The sequence below is a fragment of the Emydura macquarii genome, unplaced genomic scaffold (genome assembly GCF_026122565.2).
Source record: "Emydura macquarii macquarii isolate MOO-44397 ecotype Brisbane River unplaced genomic scaffold, CSIRO-AGI_Emac_v2 contig_2205, whole genome shotgun sequence".
NCBI lineage: Eukaryota > Metazoa > Chordata > Testudines > Chelidae > Emydura > Emydura macquarii.
This window is the reverse complement of record NW_027132342.1, coordinates 22,602,427-22,620,217: the sequence shown is the minus strand read 5'-3', so window position 1 is coordinate 22,620,217 and position 17,791 is coordinate 22,602,427. Positions and strand designations below refer to the sequence as shown.

Genomic DNA, 17,791 nt, shown 5'->3' with positions numbered 1-17,791 from the left:
AAAAACATTTTGAAAATTCCTGACACTTAGTGTATTTGAAAGGCAGACTATTTGCTTTTCAGAAGTATTTTTTATTAGCTGCAGGGTTTAGTTTATTTCTGACAGGGATGATTTAACAGTATCTGGAGAAGAGGTGACCCCATCACAAACAGAGAAACCACCCCAGCTGTCTCGTCCGTTTGGTCGTGGAACGTTAACAAGAAGACTACTCTCCATCATCCCACTCTCACAGTCATTCCAATGGCCAAAGAGTTTTGTTTTCTTACTTCAGTATATAAAATTGCTTATGTCAGGCTCTAAGCACTTTAACATTTCTTTTAAAAAAAAATCCCTCAAACACAGATACAACCCCCACAAATTGAGCAACATACCTCATCTACACAAAAGCATAAACCTACCAGCTGACAGGGGTAGTGCTGCAGATTAGGTGGGGTGGGTGTGTGTGTGTGTGTGTGTGTGTGTGTGTGTGTGTGTGTGTGTGCACGTGCATGCATATTTTACATATATAGAGAGAAGTGGTAGTAGCATGTGCGAGGGATAAAAGGCAACCTTCACCTTCACTGCTGAACTGACTCTTTAAAAGAGACTGTTTTTTTAGATCTTTGAAGAGGAATCAGCTTCTCCTGATCTTTTTTTACTAAAGCAAAATATCTGTTTGCTTGTTGCAAGGGTAGCAAATGCTTGAACAGATCCATTATCTACAGGTAACAGTTGAGAAGTAGTGTTTTCTTTATTCATCACTAAAGATGGATTGTGAGTTTTTTCCAGTCTGGTAAATCCAATCAGATAATATTTTCAATAGTGCCACAGTGTTCTAAAGTTAACGTAGTGGGGACTATGCTGGGATGGAAACAGAACTTTTGTGTCCTCTTCTGCCAGCTGTGAGGACTGCTGAAGCTGCATCTGACACATAGGGGACCTGCCAACCAGGGTTTAGTTATGCTCAGCACAGTGGGTCATAGTCACCATCACTGTGAAACACTTCCCATTCTTTTACTTTGTATGCAGATATTTTAGTGCATTAAACACTTAGTCTTCAGCTTTTGTTTCAGAATAATTCCATCTTTTACTTAATGTTGTATGTTGAAAGTTCCTCTGAGACTTTGAATGACATAAAATCTCCCTTTGTCTCCCTTTGCTAACAAGGCGTCCTAGTTTTCAATCTGGGAGGTTAGTATTAAGTGGAGACCATCAAATCAAGAAGTATTTGTGTATGGGATGCTAGACATAGCTACCAATTTTTATGAAACATCACACACAAAGCACTTAAAGACTTGGCCTTTTTCTCCTAATTGCCTACCAATCAAGCCTTTTGTATTGAATCACACTGAAATTTGTAGCTCCTTAAATTCAAATGGTGATAGTCAAATAAGCTTTGGTAATTGTTTTTGTTCTTCACAGGGAGTACCTGATAAAAACAAATCCAATGGGCTATATTTTAGGGATGGAAAATGCCGGATCGACTACATTCTGGTGTACAGAAAATCTAGCCTGCAGACAGAGAAAAGAGAGGTATTTGAAAGAAATATCAGAGCAGAAGGACTACACATGGAGAAAGAGGTAATAGAGCTTCTCTGATGTAAACTTTAAAATATAAAACTGTATAGATTAGTAGGGTCTGATTCTCATTTATTCTAAGGCAGTGATACTCAAACTGAGGCTTGGGAGCTGCAAGTGGCTCTTTGCAACACCTGATATTAAAACACTGTGATTTTAATTATTAACCGATCAGAATGCTTTTACTATGTTATTAACCAAATGTAGAATTCTCAGTCAGTCATTTTGCTGTGAGAATAATGTATAAAATATATATCTAGAAAAATAGTAAATGAAACAATGAATTCACACTACTATGGCTCTTTTGGGTAATGTTGATCACTAATTTGGCTCTTGAACCATTGAGGTCTGAGTATCACTGCTCTAAAGCCTCTTTACACTGCCCTGGCAAAGGAAAAGGACCTTAAAGTGGGTCTAAATATAATCTGCTTAAAGTGCCACAGCAGTGTAAATGGGTCTTAGTGTAAATCAGCGGTTCTCAACCTTTTTTTCCCGAGTACCACTCGGGCCAGGTACAGTCAGGTCAAGTACCACTTGACCCGACTGTACCCGACCCGAGTACCACTCGGGGAAAAAAAGGCGGGATTTCGCGGCGGCGGCGGGAGGGATTTGCTGCGGGGTTTTGCGGCAGCGGGGAGAGACTTGCGGCGCCTTACATGGGAGAAACAATACCCACCGCCGAAACCCTTCCGCCGCTTTCCCATTTTCGGCGGCAAAGTTTCGCAAGGGCGAGCGGGAGGGCACTTCCGGCGGCGGATTCGGCGGCGCGGTACGGCTTGTGTACCACCCAGCCTTCTCGTAAGTACCACCGGTGGTACGCGTACCACCAGTTGAGAACCGCTGGTGTAAATGAAAATCAGTCCCTTAAACTTTAAGGCAAGAATGAACCAGTAAGATCATCTTGTCTGACCTTTGACATTACATAGGCCATAGAATTTCACCCAGTGACTCCTGCAGTGGAAGGAATAATTCTTCCCTACCATGTTAGTGAACACTATCAAGCCCTCAACTATACAAAAATTTGAGATTAGTGAATAATATAAATGTATTATTTACTAATGATATTTCTGATATCACAATGTCTAATTACTATGAATAATGTGAAAAACTAACATAAAATATACTATGACAATTTATTTTTGAGGCATCAGCAAAGCCCATAAAAGTCATATATAGGGAAGTGGTTTAGGAACATGCTTAAACATGCACATTTTCTGCCCGACCCCTGCTCCTTTTTATACTTACAAATAAGTTAGGGGGCATGGAGGGGGCTTGAGACTTAGTGATCATCAGTGTGAAGGACCATGTCTAGTACTTAACTTTACGTATACCTAATGTACTCTCACCTGTGCTGGAGTATAATCTCTGCTACATAATACCATACAAGGATTTGTAGGTTCAAGGCTTTCCTGAATTACCTACTATGTGTCTGTTTATCTACCTGTCTTTATACACTGTCTCCCTGATATTAAAATACACGTCATCAGCTGTACACCTATAGTTCTTCTTCACATGCCCTTGAACAGCACACTTCCTATTAGAATGCTAAATGGGGAAAAAATGGCAGGCCTTTCTCTTTGAAAGGAATAAAATTGTTATACATATCTGCCTTCCCTTTAATATTTTTTCTGATTGAACATAGATATTGTGAAGCGGTTACCATTAAAACATCAACATCATTTACCAGTAGCTACTACATCAAGGTATCTGGGAAATAACCTTCATGTCACAACAGCAGTTTAATGAGGGTGTATTTATTTTATAGGTTTCTTGCTTGTACTCACAAGGACCTGTTTCACAGAGGAAGTTCAGCATCATGTTAACTCATTATTAGCTAATTCAGGAGTATTAATGTGGCTGTTTGGCCCCAGGTCACAAACATCTGATCTTTTTTCATAATATAAAGTCAAGAGTAAACATGGGAATATCTTTTTTGTAACTTATTAAGTTTTATCAAAGCAGAAGATGAACATGGAATGAGTCCCTCCCTATTGATTTATCTGTCAAATAGTGCTATTTTGAAGAACTGTTTTATTTTGAGAAATTTGAAACAGGCTTTTGGATTTATTGTGGTACTGAGGCCAACAGTGAAAGCTACAAAGGCGCTATCTATTATGTATTATGGACGTTAAATGCAGCATTTTGCGTGGGGAAACTTTTGAAATATTAGCCTTTAAGGTGCTTGGAATCGACTTTTGAAGTTCTCTCTCAGTTGTCTTTTTTCAAATCAGTGAAATTGACTTTATTGGCATGTGCTCTTTTACTGCCTACCATACAAGTTTTCTCTGAATATTCTGCCATCTCACTCCTCATTTCAATATTCCATTGACATGCAGCTATATTTCTCATTAATACTGTTTGACCCAGTATGACTTCTTGCTACAATTAGTAATTGGACATCTCTAAATTTTGTTTCACTCAGGATGATCAAAATGAGGTTGTTACATAGCTCTAGTAAATGCTTTTAAAGACTAAATTTGTAGCCTTTTAGACCATATGACTTTGACATTAAATTAAACCCCAAGATACATATTTTATAATAATTTTTGTCCTCAAATTGAATTACAATCAGAGGAAATAAGTAGAATTACAGTATCAGTAACTCTCTCTGTACATGAGCAGCCTCCTTAGATAACACCTAAGTTTGAACTCAGTGGATTGACTGGTTTATGCCTTGGCTGTGTCTCGTTTTAATTGCATGTATCTGTTCTTTGGTAAGCGTTCCAAATCAATCTGGGTGTCAGTGCTGGAATGTATAAATTAGCAGCTTTGACTGATACTCCTTACTTTTATATAATGAGCCTGCTTTTAGTGGGAAGAGAGCTAAGTTTACAACTGTAGAAGATGTGAGAGACAGCTGTCTCCACTTCTGACTGCTGAATGTAAGGTACATCAGTTATGAATGTCAGAGTCAGGTGAATATTGGCTGTTCAAAAATTTTCTGTTTGGCTCTTGATTGTTTTTCATCTGGCTACTTGACTGTTCGTGATGTTGCTTCAGGATTTTGACATTAGTCCTGTCTGCTTTACCCTGTTTAATTTGAGATGAAATATTGAAAAGGAAACTTTAAGGGCTATTCACACTACAACTTTGAAACCAAATTCACCAGAAACAATGCAGTGAAAGGATGACATATGATACCAGCTACCCTGAGAAATGCAAATGATGCAAGAGCTTGAAGCGGCAGTTTTTGAACTAGTTAGGCAAATAGCATGAAATGTAAAAGTTAAACCGCAAATGCAGACAGAAGGGCAGGCACAATATCAGAAACATGAAGCTAACAAAATCTGGACAGTTCCTGCATGATGAAGATAATTAATATTTTGCACACATGCCCCGTCTCCTGAGAATTCACATACAGGTTCTTGGGCTATTTTACATGGCTGTGTTTTGGAAATTCCACGATAATCTTGTTGTTCATCTTCAGCCTTAAACAGTGGAATGGGGCTAGCATGAAAAATAAATCCCTACATATCAAAGTGATGCAGGATATGGGGGGCAGAGCTGTGATAGCAGTAATTAATCTGAGTGGCCATGAGTACACAATTGGCTAAACTTACACACTAAACAGCACTGGTGCTGATTTTTATGTAACGTTAGTATAAATATTTTTTCATGTATACTGGTAGGAGATAGTCTTGTCCCAGTTCGACCTGGATCATTTCCAGTACATCTGTGACTGTGAGATAAAGAAATTCTAGGTATTTAATGCAAAATATGGGCCTAACACATGTTTTTAGGACTTTCCACTGCAGGGACAGAGTACATCATTTTCACAGTCTGATATCAAACATTCTCATATTGATTTCTATTTTATCTTACATGGTCTCATAAATTATGTAAGTAGTTGTGATATCTGGGCCTCAGGATTCTTATCACTCCCTACTGTTGTTAAGTTTATACTATTGGATACAAAAAAAATATGAAATTCAAGTTCCTGTATTTAATGGTCAGATCAAAGATGAGATTACTGACTTTGTCTGTCAGTACAGTTTCACTGGTTTCTGTGACTATCTTATGGGAATCATGCGAGGCCTATCGGAGGATTATAACTGGAAAAATATTTCTGATAGACACATTAATTAAGACATTGTGTTCATGTATTGAAGGTACTTATATTTGAAAGCATATTTGATACATGACAAGATGCTTTGATACCTAGACTCTAAGAATAGATTCTATTTGATTTGATTTCAATCCAGTTTACTTTTTCTTTTATTGTAGTTCTTAACGCTATACTGAGATACTGAATAGAGAATTGTTTTTGCTTACTAATGTTCTTTTAGACTAATTTTTGAGTTTGACATTCATAAAATGAATGGTAAAATGTAGCTTCAGAAACATTTTGCATGATAAACATGTATATTGGATTTGGTTAATTTTGAGGGGTGAGAATCTGTGCTGAACTCAGTCCATGGGGAAGACAGCTAAGGTGGTTTAAAACTATGTTTGCTCCTTCCTGATTCTGTGCTGCTCTGCAGTGCCCATTAGACAGTCCTAGGACCAGTCTAAGTTAGGGCAACTCGTCCCTCACTGCCTTGGATCCATAATGCTGCCCAGAATCTCTGAAGCATTGTGTGCATCCATCCCCAATGCACCCCACCCCCATCCTCAGCCACATCTCCCATATACCTCCTAAACTTGTGATTCCCAAACCTTTCAGTACTGCGGCTCCCTTACTGATATTTTACAACTTGGTGTCCCCCTACAGCCAAATTCTGAGCTCCCATATTTAAGAAAGATGAATTCAAACTGGAACAGGTGCAGAGAAGAGCTACTAGGATGATCTGAGGAATGGAAAACCTACTTTTTGAAAGGAAACTCAAAAAGCTTGGCTTGTTTAGCCTAACCAAAAGAAGGCTGAGAGGAGATATGGTTGCTCTCTATAAATACATCAGAGGGATAAATACCAGGGAGGGAGAGGAGTTATTTAAGTTAAGCACCAATGTTGACACAAGAACGAATGGATATAAACTGGCCATTAACAAGTTTAGGCTCAAAATTAGGTGAAGGTTTCTTACCATCAGAGGAGTAAAGTTCTGGAAAAGCTTTCCAAGGGGAGCAGTGGGGGCAAAAAAGCTAACTGGCTTCAAGACTGAGCTTGCTAAGGGTATGGAGGGGTTGGTATTATGGGACTGCCTATGCTAGCATGTGGCCCATCAATGACTGCCAGTAGCAAAAATCCACAACGGCTGGAGACAGGACACTAGATGGGGAGGGCTCTGAGTTACTACAGATAATTCTTTCCCAGGTATCTTACTGGTAGGTCTTGCCCACATGCTCAGGTTCTAACTGATCCCCCTATTTGGGGTCGGGAAGGAATTTTCCCTCGGGTCAGATTGTAGGGTTGCCACCTTTCTAAATGTTGGTAACTCGTTCCCCCCATCGCTCCCCCACTGCCTCCCCCCCCCACACACACACACTTGCCCTGTAGCCCCACAGGCACTCACCATTGTACAGAAACAGAACCTAGCACACATAGAAGAGGATGACGACAGCCACTAGGACCCAGGAGGCAGCAACCCAGAGAGCATCCAGCCACCCTCAGCCGGGTAGAGTGGCCGAGCGAGTTGGCACAGCGTGGGAAGGACAAGAGACCCCTACCCTCCGACTACCCTGTTCGGCACTTGCAGAAATTGGGGGGGAGGGTCAGTGCAGGGGGTAATGCCTGGCCAAACTATGCCCGTGATGACCCAGCACCTCCCCCTGCCCACGATAACTGGACATTACCAGGTTCCCTTTCTGACCAGACTTTCTGGTCAAAAACTGGACACCTGGAAACCTATCAAATTGGCAGATTCACTTTCCTCTGTAGCATGGGACGTGGGTCACTTGCAGGTTAAACTAGTGTAAATGGTGGAGTCTGTAACTTGAAGTCTTTAAATCTTGATTTGAGAACTTCAGTAACTCAGCCAGGAGTTAGGGGTCTATTTCAGGAGTGGGTGGGTGAGGTTCTGTGGCCTGTGATGTGCAGAAGGTCAGACTAAGATGATCACGATGGCCCTTCTGACTTTAAAATCTAGGAGTCTGAGTCTAAATACCGTGTTTTGATTTGTTCGCTTTTTTACTGACTCAGGTCTCTAGATTCAAAAGACACTCTAAAATACAGATAGTTCAGTAACTTGTACATCACACAGTTTGTTTAATTATATAATCCAATTGTGGCAGTGCTCGCTTATCTTTGACGTGCCCTCTTGTATCAGTGTGGGATGTTGCCACTATCTTCAGTTCCAGCACCTCCTGAAGTCTGCCTGGCATTAGCCCTGGGTCTTCTGCGGCTCCACCCTCCAACCAAGTCACCTATATTCAGACCCATTCTGAGGTCCAAACAAAACTCCAAATGAAACTGAATAATTCTTCTGCCTTCTTGGGGTACTGAAGGCTTTTCTCTTCTCTACTTAAAAATCCTTTCTCAGGGCTTCCTCACACGGGAGCCTACTTTACTCTACTTTGAGTTTCCCTCTGTAGAAAAGTCCTGTCTTCCCCTCAGTATCTCCCTAGATCTTGCCCCCTTTTTTCTAAGGCCCAACCTGGGGACCAATCCTGTCCCTATGGCCTTCCTCAGTCTTCCTACCCCAGGCCTTGCTCCACAACTGAGTACCTTCAGCCTACTTATAAGGCCTTGCTCTGTCCCTTCTGGTCAGGAGGCAATTAGTTAATCAGCCACCCAGCAGATGCAGAGCATGACTAATTGGGGTTTTATCCCTTATCTTGCAGGTGATGGGAGTTAAGTCATATCACACTAATCTAATCCAGGTTTTTAAAACTGTGATTTGAAAATATGAATTTTTTGGTGAGTTCACACACAATCGAAGATTTTAGTGCAAAAAATAGGCCTTTTCAAATTGCATAGTTCCACAATGTTTGGCAGAATCTCTGATAGCGCTAGTTGTAAGTTGTTTTCCAAGTTTAAATAATTTCTGTGTTTAGTTTTCACAGAAATCATTGTATAAATCCCAGACTTGCACGGATAATGAGAAGCAAATGCAAGCAGCATTTTCATAGCTTAATTACTGAGTTCTTCATGCTCTTCTTTCAATTCAGAATTTCTGGTTTGTTAGATTTGAAAACTTGGTCTTTAGTTTGTGATTTTTTGACAATTCTAAGATTTTCTTGAGCCGAGATACGTAATGTTGGAATGGAGTCACCCGAGAATGGATTTCAAATCAGTGTATGAAGATTCATGTTCAACTCCAGGAAAATATTTGTCAAAATATTAATACTATCAGGCAAATGAGTTAATATTTGGTCTTTAATAGTCTTTTGATCGCTTTCATTTTTTCTTTTTAAAAGTCTAACACTGGAAACACTTTGGTAATTCCCTTTTCAATGTGACATTTCCAAAGACAAAGCTTCTTCATGAATCCTCTGATTTTTCTCTTTCCTATCAAGTATTTATATTTGTATTCCTACTGTGAAGTGTTGGTTCAGAACCTTCAGTTTATCAAATATGTCCACCAGGTAAACTAACATAGTCAAGGAGTCCACATTATACACCCATAGTCTCCAAGGTCTGTTTTACTAAAGAGGAAATTCTGATTTCATCACCTAATTCAAAGATGTGTTGTAATACTTTTCCATGTGACACCCACCTGACTTCACTGTGAAACAGAAGTTGAGTGTGGTGAGACCCCATCTCTTTGCACAGCACACTAAAACAATTTGCGTTCACTGCCTGGGGTTTTATAAAATCCCATCAATTTTAACAACAATGTTAAGAGCTTTGTGTACTTCAGGTTGCAACTTTGATGCCAAAGCTTGGTGATGAATCATGCAATGTCCCCCAGTTGTTGTTGGTGCCACTTTCATTACTTGTGCTGCAACCCCACTGTTCTTTCCAGTCATGGCTGCTACCCCGTCAGTGCACAGCCCCACACAAGTAGCCCAGTTAAAACATTCATCTGCTATGAATTTATCGAGGGTCTTAAATATTTCCTCACTGGCTGTTTTGGTTGGGATTTCTTTGCAACATGGTAGTTCTTCAACTGTTGAACTTGCTTTGACTAATCTCACATAATTGAGAAGCTGAGCCCACGTTGGCTACGTCTGTGGATTCATCAAGCTGAAGTGCACAATATTGACTCTTCTTAACTTGTTCTGTCAATTGGTCCTGGACAGTTTCTGCAAGCTTATCAGTGTGTCAACAGATGGTATTTTTTGACATAGGAATGGTTTTCAGATCCATAGCTGCTTGTTCCCCACTCGTAATTCTACATGTCTATTACTACTGGATAGAAGGGTCTTGCCAGTGGTGTGTGCTTGTTTGCCTTTTGCCATTTGCATGGTCACAACATAAGATGCTTCTAAGGCTTTTTGGGGAACAGTTGCTTCTTTAGATGTGACTTTTTTTTTTTTTTTTTGCTAATGCATCTCATTTTCAATGGAAAAAATCACAGCTCTTGTTTACAAATTCTTGGTGTTTGGTTTCTAAATGTCTCTGTAGTTTCCCTGGCCTCAAACTTGCATTTACTAACACTTGAAAACAAATGACACACTGTGGCTGTGGACTTTCCGCAATAATATTGAGACATGAAAATCCAAACATAATGTAACTTTCATTGCATTATCTACTTATCTTCCTTTTCTATTTAACTTTATTAAAATCTTCTTCAGCCAAACCTTTGCTGGTTGTAGGCTTAGCATTTGGTAAAATAATGTTCCATTATAAAGATAAGATGCACCTATCTCCCCCCTCAGTCCCCATCCCATATCTGCCAGTGCACTGCGAGCCTCTCTTTGCCCTCCACTCCAGTAGGGGGCTTTCTGCCAAGATACTTCCTGCTGAATCCTGCCACCAACAGCAGTCTCTCCGGAGAAGGCCCTCTACAGGCGTGGAGTGCACAGAGAGGTCCTCTGTCCATCCCTCTCTCCCTCCCCCCTTCCCGGAGCAAAAGCAGCATAACATGCAAATCCATAGATAAGATGAAGGTGATTTTTTTAGTTTAATAGTCTCTTATTTAGGAAAAAAAATAAAAACAAGCATATGGATTAAAAAAATTTCCCAAATACCATGGCTCATCCATGAACCCTTCATGACTCCCCAAGGCAACAGTGGCTCACAGTTTGGAAAGCACTGCCCTACACCAGGACTTACAAGAGGAAATTCAGAAAGGGAGCCTTTAGGCTGTTTTCTGCACCGAGGGAATGCTCCCTCAGCCAGATCAGGATCTTTTAGAGCCCCTCTACATCACTTTGGAACTTTTACCAGGCATAAAGGAGCTAGAGTAGGGGTGAGAATCTCACCTTTTGTGATTATATGCTACATATAGCCCCTATAATGCAACCCTAGATACTTCACCTAAATAATGTAGCGAAAGCCACTTTAAATATTCTGATAGAGATAAATAAATATAAATCTTACATGAGTAGTTAGCCTGCTGATGTAAATAAGAGTGGCAGGATCAGGTTCTGTATTTGTATTTTTTTAATTTTATATGGGTATGTTAATGTTTAAGTACGAAACCAATAAAATGATTTAAAATACCAAAAAAAACCTTCAGTCCTCTATGTCCCATCAAGCAAATACTGCATTCTCCCCAGTCACTGGATGTAGAGCATTGCCCATAAACTAATTTCTGATATTTTTCAAAAATCAGTTAGCATGTTTGCATTTCAGTCTGCATGTGGACATTTACTTTCAGTTAAAGAAAGGGTAGGTTTTGTGTACCAGTGTTTCTCAGTGTTCTGTTAACCATTCATGTTATGTGCTTTTGTGCTACATGTCAAATTAAAAACTTCAACATTGTCACAATCAGCATCGAAATCTCACCAGGTCATCCCTACTTGTGCTTGATTTTCTGCCTTAAGCAGCAACTGACATTTCTGGGCAACATCCGGCAGTTGATATGCAGCAGAAATGCAAAATAGGTACTCACTGCAAGGCAGCTCATTCTTACCCTCACATATGTGTGTGAATGGATAGCTACCAGTAGGTATAGTTTAAGTCTGAAAAGCATTTGGGGATCCGTCTGAATCAAAGATACTATATAAATATATTATTTTTGACTTTATGGGTTCTGAATGTGTTTGTGGAGGGATAGTAAGTACTCTATAAAGTAGTTTCCCTTAACATGGCTTTAACTTTGTGCTAATGGAGACAGGTTTTTGAGGTTTGGTACTGAATAGTGAGAAAGTTTCATGTACTCAGCAACAACTTGGCTCAGGTCTTGTTTAAAGTAATGAATGTAGTGAGAAGTTACAAATGGCAGAAAGAATACACAGTGTAGTACAGTATCGTGACTCTTGACTGATCCCTGAATGTAAAACCAAAATTAGATTAAGACCATGTCAAAGTGAGGAAAAAGGCTTGAAATACAGGCTGAGCAGAGAATAAACTTTGAAAGCTGAAACTTAATCACTTTTCTGAACATAATTGTATTTTATGTGAAAATGCCACATATTTTAATCAACAGCTCTTCCTCCTGTATGTATTCATAGTTATATCAGTGTTCCTTTCTGACAAAAAATAACTTCTCCAACTTTGTTCTCTTGTTAGTACTGCCAAGCCAGAACAGTTATATTGGAATGAGCTGTGTACTGTTCCAACTCATGGATCATTGACAGTGTTATTAATGAAATTCCAGTTGTACAGCCTTTATTATTGGTTGTGATGCATGGGTTGGAAAGAATAGCTTAATATGCAGTATTTGCAGAGCTGGCAGTTAGAAAAGATACCTTATAAGCTTAGGTGATGACATCATATATGATATATGGAATTATACATCCCTATATATGGCTGTGTGTCCACACAGAGACTTAGTGCATGGCAAGATGGCTGTGTGGACCCTACTCCGACCCATGCAACGTTCCATAGTGCCTTTTGATCTAGTGCTGTGACAAGTGTGTTTTGACCTATTGCTGAGGATCCGCCTTTTAAGTATTTATGCATTTTGAATCGGCTATGTTATGTTGTTTTGTTCCTATTAGTATTTATGTATTGTCTCTTTTGCTAACTTACTTAGCTTTAAAATACACTTTGGGAAAGTTGCAAGACGACTAAAATTAAATTCCTTCCTGTCCTCTTTCCTTTTTTATATTGATGAGGGATCTCCTGTCCTCTAACTCATCTCAACATCATCCCTCCTGCCACATATACACATACACACAGAGAAAACTGTGACCAACATTTATTTCAAGATTTCTGTTAAATACTACATCTGCAATCCCGTTGAAGTCAGTGGCAAAATTCCTACTGGTTTCTTTAGAATCTGGATTTCACTCTACACCTGCATTAAGCAAAATACTACGTAATCTGATCAAGAGTTGCAAATTTTCTCTCCCAGTTGGGACAGACATTTGGGAAAAGCTACATTTTCCCTGATCTTTCCTTTTGAATAAGATCAAGTGCAGTGTCAATTTACTATCTGATGTCTTCTATTGTAGACTACGTTAAGCATTTGGATAGATATGACTCTCTATAATAGGCCATTTCAGTCTCTTACTTTTCTGATCCTATTAACCAGTATGTAAATAACATGAACTAATGAACTTACCGCAGAAGTTGTACCGTATGAGAGAGCTGCAGATTCATGAACAGCATAATAATACCACATTATTAGCAGGCACAATTTATTATTTAGATTTCTAGCACTGTGCTTGATTGCAATCACAAATCTGGCACTTAAGCATCTAAATGACAATCATAGATTCCAGACCAAAAGGGACCACTGTGATCATCTAATCTGACTTCCTGTATAACACAGGCCATAGAACTTCCCCAAAATAATTCCTAGAGCAGATCTTCTAGAAAAACGTCCAATCTGGATTTTAAAATTGTCAGTCATGGAGAATCCACCATGACCCTAGGTAAATTGTAATTGTTAATTATTCTCATTAAAAATTAATGTCTTATTTCCAGCCTGAATTTGTCTAGCTTCAACTTTCAGCCATTGGATCTTATAATACTTTTCTCTGCTAGACTGAAGAGCCCATTTTTAAATACTTGTTCCCTACGTATGTACTTGCAGATTGTAATCAAGTCATCCCTTAACCTTCTGTTTATTAAGCTAAATACATTGAGCTCCTTGACTCTATCATTACAAGGCAGGTTTTCTAATCCTTTAATTATTCTTAGGGCTCTTCTCTGAACCCTCTCCAATTCATCAACAACCTTCTTGAATTGTGGGAACCAGGACTAGACACAATATTTCAGAAGAAGTTGATCAGTACTAAATACAGAGGTAAAATAGCCTCTCTACTCCTCCTTGTGATTCGCCTCTTTGTGTTCTAGGATCGCATTAGCTCTTTTGGATGCAGGGTCACACTGGGAGCTCATGTTCAGCTGATTATCCACCACAACCCCCAAACAGTTTTCAGACACACAAACTGCCTGCAGAATTGCAGGTGCAACACAGAAATCCTTGTTAAGGCCAGGCTGAAAATCAAACCCAACATACACATTAGCTGTGAAAGTCCAGTTATTTACTTTAAAATGTTTAGCTTCACTCTTTCTTTTTTGTTTTCCTTTGACAAGTGGCAGGTAATCCATGTGGCTCAGCCTGTGCAAGCCATACACAGATCAATCGCACATACAAAGTTTCATTCTAGACTGAAGAGTAAATCAATTAATTCTATAGTGCAAAGAGCTCCCTCATGAGACTTAATGAAATTCTTGTTTCAACAGTGATCCATATATAAATGAATAGATATAAAAAAAGAATGATGCCCAGTGCCAGATGTCTTTTTAATAGATTGTACTGCTCCAAAAAGGCTTTGTCATTATACTATAGAGGCATCCTCAATTACCTGGGCATTATGGGAAAAAACAATTTGCTTTCCAAGCATTATAAACAATGTTTTGGAGTGGGTTTTTTTGTTTGGTTGGGTTTTTTTTTGCCATGAAGCACAATGAAGACTTAGGAGATGAGCACTGAAGAGGAACTCGGAATTCTATGTGGATGAAGTTTGAACTCAAATTTCACAGTACACAGTTTAAAAAGTGGACTTTTGATCCATTTCCCTGGGATGTGTCTAGAGCTCTTTATAAAGTAAATGGTTCTTGTATTTCACAAATTCCAGCCTTCAACACAGAGTGTAAAGGTGGCAGGCAAAAAAAGTCTGGTGTGAATGTAGTAGGGAATGTTTCATTGAAAATACTGATGTGCATTTGAAGAGCATCATTTTTAAATAGAATAGCTAGATAGTATTAAGAAACTGGAAAAATTGTTTAATCCCAATGGATTAAAAATATTTCCATGAATATTCTTTTTTTTTTTTTTTTTTTTTTGCAGAAAAGTTCAGCATTTTTTTCTTGACATAGTTTTCTGTTGCCCACTCTTTGTAAATCAGGGAGGTTACAACTTTTTGGATAACACTGTGTTTGGAAACATCTGGCCTACAGAGCATATATTAATAACAAAGGATTATATGTGGAGCATTCCATCTGAAGAGGAGATAATTTTTCATTTTACATTAATATGTTCTCTCTCAGACTCAGACTTGAAGGCCAGAAGGGACCATCATGTTCATCTAGTCTGACCTCCTATACATCACAGGCCACAGAACCTCACCCACCCACTCCTCTGGCTGAATTACTGATTTCCTCAATTCATGATTTAAAGACTTTAAGTCACAGAGAATCCACCATTTACTCTAGTTTAAACCAGCAACTCTAGTATTCTATGATTCTATGTGTTGCAGAGGAAGGTGAAAATCCCCCAGGGTCTCTGCCAGTCTGACCTGGGGGGAAATTTCTTCCCAACCCCAAACACAGTGATCAGTTAGTTCCTGAGAATGTCAGCAAGACCCACCAGCCAGACACCTGGGAAAGAATTCACTGTAGCAATTCAGAACCCACCCCATCTAGTGTTCCATCTCTGGCTGTTGATGATATTTGCTACTAGCAGTTGCAGATGGGCCACATGTCATTGTAGGCAATCTCATCTGCATACATTTATCAAGTTCAAGTCAGTTAGGTTTTTTGCCCCCACTGTTCCCCATGGAAGACTGTTTCAGAACTTCACTCCTCTGATGGTTAGAAACCTTATGTCTAATTTCAAACCTAAAGTTTTTCATGGTGAGTTTATATCTATTTGTTTTTGTACCCACATTGGTGCTAACTTAAATAACTGTTCTCCCTCCTGGTATTTATCTTTCTGATATATTTATAGATAGCAATTATATCTCCACTACGCCTTCATTTTGTTAGGCTAAACAAGCCAAGCTCCTTAAGTCTCCTCTTGTAAGGTAGGTTCTCAATTCCTCTGATCATCCTAGTAGTCCTTCTTTGTACCTGTTCCCATTTGAATTCACCTTTCTTAAACATGGGAGACCAGAACTGCACACAGTATTCCAGATGAGGTCTCACCAGTACCTTGTGTAATGGTAATAATACTTCTCTATCCTGACTGGAAATACCTCACCTGATGTATCCTAGGCCTTTTTCATGGCCTGATCACATTGGCAGCTCATAGTCAGCCTGTGATTAAACTAATACACTCAGGTCCTTCTCCTCCTCTGTCACTTCCAACTGATATGTCCCCAGCTTATAGGGACTAACTGCAAGAATTTTTGCTAAGTGCATGACCTTGCACTTTGCATTATTAAATTGCATCCTGTTTCTATTACTCCTATTTTCAAGGTTATCCAGATCTTCTTATATAACATTCTAGTCCTTTCTGGATTAAATTGTAATTATTCCATAAGATTTTTTTTGTAGCTGTGTGGAGTGCATTTCAGAGCATTTGTCCACTGTAGATTCCCTGTTGGATCCAATAGTCTGTAACTACTTAGAACACAGTGGGAGCTTTGGATGCTCAGGGTTTGCAAGACTGGGTCCTTACAGTACAGCTGTGCGGATTTGGTGGACAGAGCTCTAAAGATGCCCCGAGTTAGAGGAGAAGCAGGCCTCTCTGGAAATGCCAGCCAAATGCCTACTAGCTTCCCACTGAATTCTGTAGGTTTTAATACTGTCACTCTGAAAAAATGGCATTGTTCTTACAATGATGTTTCTGAACCTGCACATGGACAGGAGTAGCTGTCTCATAGAGCTGGTCAAATTTCATTGAAGCCAAAAGGTTTTGACAAAGTTTCATTGGGAAGGATTTTTGGTTCCAGGGCACTGGTCAGGAGTGAACACAAGTTCTCCATTCACCCTCTATAGCAGTGGTCCCCAAACGTCTCCTCTCATGCCCCCCCTTGCCAGTAATAGAATGTGTCCACACACACACACACCCTGCCCAGGCCAGGAGCGGAGTTGTGGTCAGGCCAGGAGCAGGGGTTGAAAGCAGAGGCTGGTGGCCAAGCCACATCTGGGGCATGGGGCAGAGCTGGGGCTGCAACTGCAGTCGGGGGTGGGGCCAACGTGGATCTGGGGGCAGACCAGAGCTGGGTGGCGCTCCCTCTCCAAGCCCTTGTGGGGGCTGGCCCAGGCCCTGACATACCTCATGGACGTTCCTCTGCACCCCCTAAGGGGGCACACCCCACAGTTTGGGGACCACTGCTCTATAGTCTGGCTGTTAGAGTGTGAGTCATAGATACAGAAGACCCAGGTTCAAGTTTCTGCTCTGCCTAATTCACACTGACCTACAGTGGACATTTTTGCTCTGGATCAGACAGAGCGGAGGCTTGAACCTGGTTCTTATACATCCCAAGCCAGTGCCCTAACCACCAGATGATAGCATGTGAATCTTGCTCTCAAAAGCTCAAGTTTTGATTAGAAAGCTGAGACTTTGACTCAATTTTGTTTTCATTAAAATGCTCTAAAGGTTTTGTTTTGATTCCAGTGCCAAGCTAAAACAAATGTCAAAAGTTGCCACAAAACGGAATTGTCGTCTTCTAAGCAGTTGTATTGATAGTGCCCCTCACTCCGCCACCTCATGCACAGATATATGAGGCAGCAGAGTAAGGGCTGCCTTATTTTCTCCCCTGCATGGGTGCATAAAGCAAGTGACAGTCTCCCTCTTAGAGATGTTTACCCACAAGATACTCTTAGTTTTTATTGGGGTCTTGAGGCTTAGCTACAATAATATTCAGTTTATCTTTATTTATTTCCTGTCCTTTGATGGGTGTAATGAAGTGATGACGTGAGTGAGGTTTAACAAAGCCTGGACTGAGGGAAGCATGCTGCTGAAATAGCTACGAGGAATGAAAGAATTTGCCAGTCAGTTAGACATGTCCTTCTGTTTAAGCTATTTTCTAAATTACAAAACCCCATTCTGCTCATGTAAACCTTTTATATTCATACAGAAAAGCTTTTCAAATAATCCCACAAAATGCTTTGTAGGCAAAACAGTTT

The 17,791-nt window shown here is 39.9% G+C and overlaps 1 protein-coding gene across 1 annotated transcript in view; it reads left to right on the top strand.

Annotated features, from left to right (window-relative positions):
* ANO4 (anoctamin 4) overlaps positions 1-17,791 on the top strand; it is a 340,774-nt gene that overhangs the window by 193,280 nt on the left and 129,703 nt on the right. Inside the window, exon 7 of the mRNA XM_067559089.1 lies at positions 1,402-1,560. Within this exon, the coding sequence (XP_067415190.1) occupies positions 1,402-1,560 (159 nt within the window). The remainder of the gene's footprint in view (positions 1-1,401; positions 1,561-17,791) is intronic.